Source organism: Lipotes vexillifer, unplaced genomic scaffold, assembly GCF_000442215.2.
Source record: "Lipotes vexillifer unplaced genomic scaffold, Lipotes_vexillifer_v1.1 scaffold1038, whole genome shotgun sequence".
NCBI lineage: Eukaryota > Metazoa > Chordata > Mammalia > Artiodactyla > Lipotidae > Lipotes > Lipotes vexillifer.
In genome coordinates, this window is record NW_006780148.1 from 768,486 (window position 1) to 772,683 (window position 4,198).

The window sequence follows — 4,198 nt, forward strand, 5'->3', positions numbered from 1 at the left end:
TCACTGTTGTGGCCTCTCCCGTTGCGCAGCACAGGCTCTGGACGCACAGGCTCAGTGGCCATGGCTCACAGGCCCAGCCGCTCCACGGCATGTGGGATCTTCCCAGACCGGGGCACGAACCCGTGTCCCCTGCATCGGTAGGCGGACTCTCAACCACTGCGCCACCAGGGAAGCCCAGGAAACATTCTTAAAACCTCCAGAAATAAATGCAACCCTGCCAACAGCTTGGTCTTAGCCCAGTGAGACCCACATTGGGCTTCTGACCTACAGATCTGTAAGATAATACATTTGTATTATTTTCCTTTTTTTTAATATTTATTTATTTGGCTGCATCGGTTCTCAGTTGCGGCACACGGAATCTTTCGTTGCGGTGCACAGGCTCTTCGTTGCAGCACTGGGCTTCTCTCTAGTTGTGGTGTGTGGGTTCAAGAGAGCGCAGGCTCAGTAGTTGTGGTGTGTGAGCTTAGTTGCCCTGCAGCATGTGGGATCTTAGTTCCCTGACCAGGGATCGAACACACGTCTCTTGCATTGGAAGGCAGAATCTTAACCACTGGACCACCAGGGAAGTCTCACATTTGCATTGTTTTAAGTCACTAAATTTCTGGTAATCTGTTACAGCAGCAATAAAAAGAAAGGAATTACTGATACATGCTACAATGTGGATGAGCCTTTTGAAAAACACTATGCTACCTGAAAAAAGTAAGTCACAAAAGGCCACATGTTTGATTCCATTTATATGAAATGTTCATAATAGGTAAATATATAGAAACAGAAAGTAGATTAGTGGTTGCTAAGGGCTGGGGGATTCTGATGGGCTGATGTGTATGAGGTCTCTTTCTGGAGTGATAAAAATGTTCTTTTGGTGAGCACTGCACAACTCTGAACATACTAAAGACAACTGAATTGTAGTAGGCAGACTACAGGTATGTGAACTGTATTTAAATAAAGCTGCTTGTACAAAAAGAAACCTTATTTAAAATTAAAAACTATGCTTACATAGTTTTCTCCTTACATTGTGGCCAGAATTCTAAAGGAGTATAGGATAAAATAAACAGATGCAGGCCAAAAAACACAGAGTCAAAAATCAATAGATGTTTTCAACAACAAAAAGACAAAACACCAGTTAAAAGCCAAGGACTTGAACAGATATTTCTCCAAAGAAGATAAGCAAATGGTCAATAAGCACATGAAAAGATGCTCAGCATTACTAGTCATTAGGAAAATGCAAATCAAGACCACAGTGAAATGCCACTTCACACCAACAAGAATGGCCATAATCAAAACAAACAAAAAAAACAACAGCAATGAAAACAGAAAATAACCAGTGTTGCTGAGGATGTGGAGAAACTGGAACCCTCATACATTGCTGATGGGAATGCAAAATTGTTCAGCAGCTATGGAAACAATTTGGTAGTTCCTCGAAAACTAAACACAGAATCACCATATGATCTAGCAATTCCACTCCTAAGCATATACACAAGAGAACTGAAAACAGGTACCCAAACAGAAACTTGTATGCCAGTGTTCACATCAGCATTATTCATAATAGCCAAAAAGTGGAAACAACTCAAGTATCTATCAATAAATGAGTGAATAAACAAAATACAATATATACATATACAACTGAATATTACTTAACCATACAAAGCACTGATGTTCTGATACCTGCTACAACATGAATGATCCTGAAAACCTCAGGCTAAATAAAATAAGCCAGAGACAACAGGGCAAATATTTATGATCCCATTTATATGAGGCACCTAGGGTAATCAAATCCATGGACACAGAAAGTAGAAAAGTGATGACCGGAGGGGAGAACAGGGAATTATTGCCTAATGGTTACAAAGTTTCTGTTTAGAGTAATGAAAAAGTTTTGAACACAGACAGTGGTGATTTTTGCACAACAGTGTGAATGAAATTAATGACAACTACCTGCATGCTTGAAAATGGTAAAATGGCAAATTTTATGTTATACATATCTTACCATAATAAAAAAATAGAAGAAATATTAGTAGACTTTAATCTCCATAACATAAATGAATCAGAGAACTGTACAGTAGCAGAACTGTGGACTGCCCATTTTATATATGCTCTATATAACCTTTATATAACTTCTATATACCTAAGACTAAAACAATCCTTCATCTTAGTAGTAAAGAATATATATTAAGACTGCTTCGGCGGCTTCCCTGGTGGCACAGTGGTTAAGAATCCGCCTACCAGTGCAGAGGACACGGGTTTGATCCCTGGTCTGGGAAGATCCCACATGCCGTGGAGCAACTAAGCCCATGCGCCACAACTACTGAGCCTGCAGTCTAGAGCCCGTGAGCCACAATTACTGAAGCCTGTGTGGCTAGAGCCCACGCTCCGCAACAAGAAGCCACCGTAATGAGAAGACTGCACACCACAATGAAGAGTAGCCCCTGCTCGCCGCAACTAGAAAAAGCCCGCGCACAGCAACGAAGACCCAACGCAGTCAAAAATAAATAAATTTATAAAAATTAATAAAATTTTTTAAAAAAAGACTGCTTCGGGACTTCCCTGGTGGTCCAGTGGCTGGGAGTCTGCCTTCCAATGTAGGGGGCGTGGGTTCGATCCCTGGTTAGGGAACTGGGATCCCACATGCCGCAACTACTGGGCCTGTGCACCCTGGAGCCCTCACGCCACAACTAGAGAGACGCCCGCTTGCCGCAGCAAAGGACGCCACAGGCCACAAAGAAGATCCCGTGTGCCGCAACTAGGACCTGACGCAACCAAATAAATAAACAAATAAATAAATAATGTAGATTTGTTAAAAAAAAAAGACTGTTTCGAGCACTTACTTTTTACAAGCATAAATGAAAGGAAGTGTCCAGAACAGTGATATAAAGCATTATTTATATGTTTTCTCTTTAAATTGCCTTAAAGTTTTCACTTATTTATGTGTTACCTTTAAAAAGAACACTGATCAGAGCAACTTTTTTTTTAACAAGAATCTCCACCCCTTCCCTTGCAGAGGTATTTTTCACTGTTAACGAAAGTTTATTTTACAGACCTAACCCAAGTTTATTTTATGTCATTCCTTTAAAATATATATATTTAGTCATTATTTCTAAGGTTTTTAGAAGAATTTATCAGAGATACTGAAAACTCCTATAGGCATTAAGTATTACTACCTGTTTAAATGGCACTTTTTAAAAACTACATGCTTCTCTAGATTATACTTCCTTTACTGTTTTGTTTTGTTTTGTTACCTCAGATAATTTTATATCTGAATTCAGCTTTGTAACCTCTTCATTAGGACTTGGATTACTTCTTGCTGGCGGTATAAATTTTGGCTTTTTGAAGGGATTCCCTTGCAACTGACTTGGTGCTGCCGATCGTCTCATATTCAGCAGTATTAACCTGAAAAATACCCAAAACAAAAATGATCTAATCATAAGTCAGATTAGAATCACCTCCAAGTATATCATCACTACAATCATGACATCTTTAAAAATATAAGAGAATAAACCTGTAAAAAGCCTTAGGAAACAAATTCAACAGCTGGTAACATTTTATTTTCCATCACAAAAGGCTTCTGAAAAATATTTAAGATTTAAATTACATGGTGTAAACCTGAGCATATACTGTATCAATTTTGATAAAACTACAGATTAGATAATGATTATATAGCCTTAAATTCAATTTAGATAGTAGTTTCAAAATCAAAAGAAACATAATTATTCACAGACATACATCCAACATGTTGCTTTTTTTCTATTCCATTAATCCATAAACTGCATGAGGGTAGCAATCATTCTTGTTTTCTTCACCACTCTGTAAGCAGCTTCGACCACAAAGCCAGATACATTATAATCACTAAAAAATATTTCTGAATGAATGAATAAAATCCTGGCAATTAAAAGAACACATTTACAGTTCAATTTCCTTTTAAAACCATGGGATATTTTAAATATATAAATCAAGAGACTAGAACCAGGTTTCCAAACTTTTGCTCAATATTATTTCCACCAGGACAGGACAGGTGAGACAGATTAAAGGCAAGAACATTCATGCACACATCGTGCTTCTGCAATGGACGGCAGTAAGCACTCTTATTCAAAGTAATCTCACAAAACACTACACAAGATATGGCATCAACAAGGATGTACATGGCTACCAAAATTATTTGTTTAATCCAGAAATTCCACTTCTGGGAATTTACTCTAAGGAATTA

The 4,198-nt window shown here is 38.3% G+C and overlaps 1 protein-coding gene across 1 annotated transcript in view; it reads right to left on the reverse strand.

Annotated features, from left to right (window-relative positions):
* The window catches only part of RAD54B (RAD54 homolog B), a 100,151-nt gene extending 96,765 nt beyond the window's left edge, over positions 1-3,386 (reverse strand). Inside the window, exon 1 of the mRNA XM_007453243.1 lies at positions 3,234-3,386. Within this exon, the coding sequence (XP_007453305.1) occupies positions 3,234-3,368 (135 nt within the window). The 5' untranslated portion in view covers positions 3,369-3,386. The remainder of the gene's footprint in view (positions 1-3,233) is intronic.
* Positions 3,387-4,198: the final 812 nt, after the last annotated feature.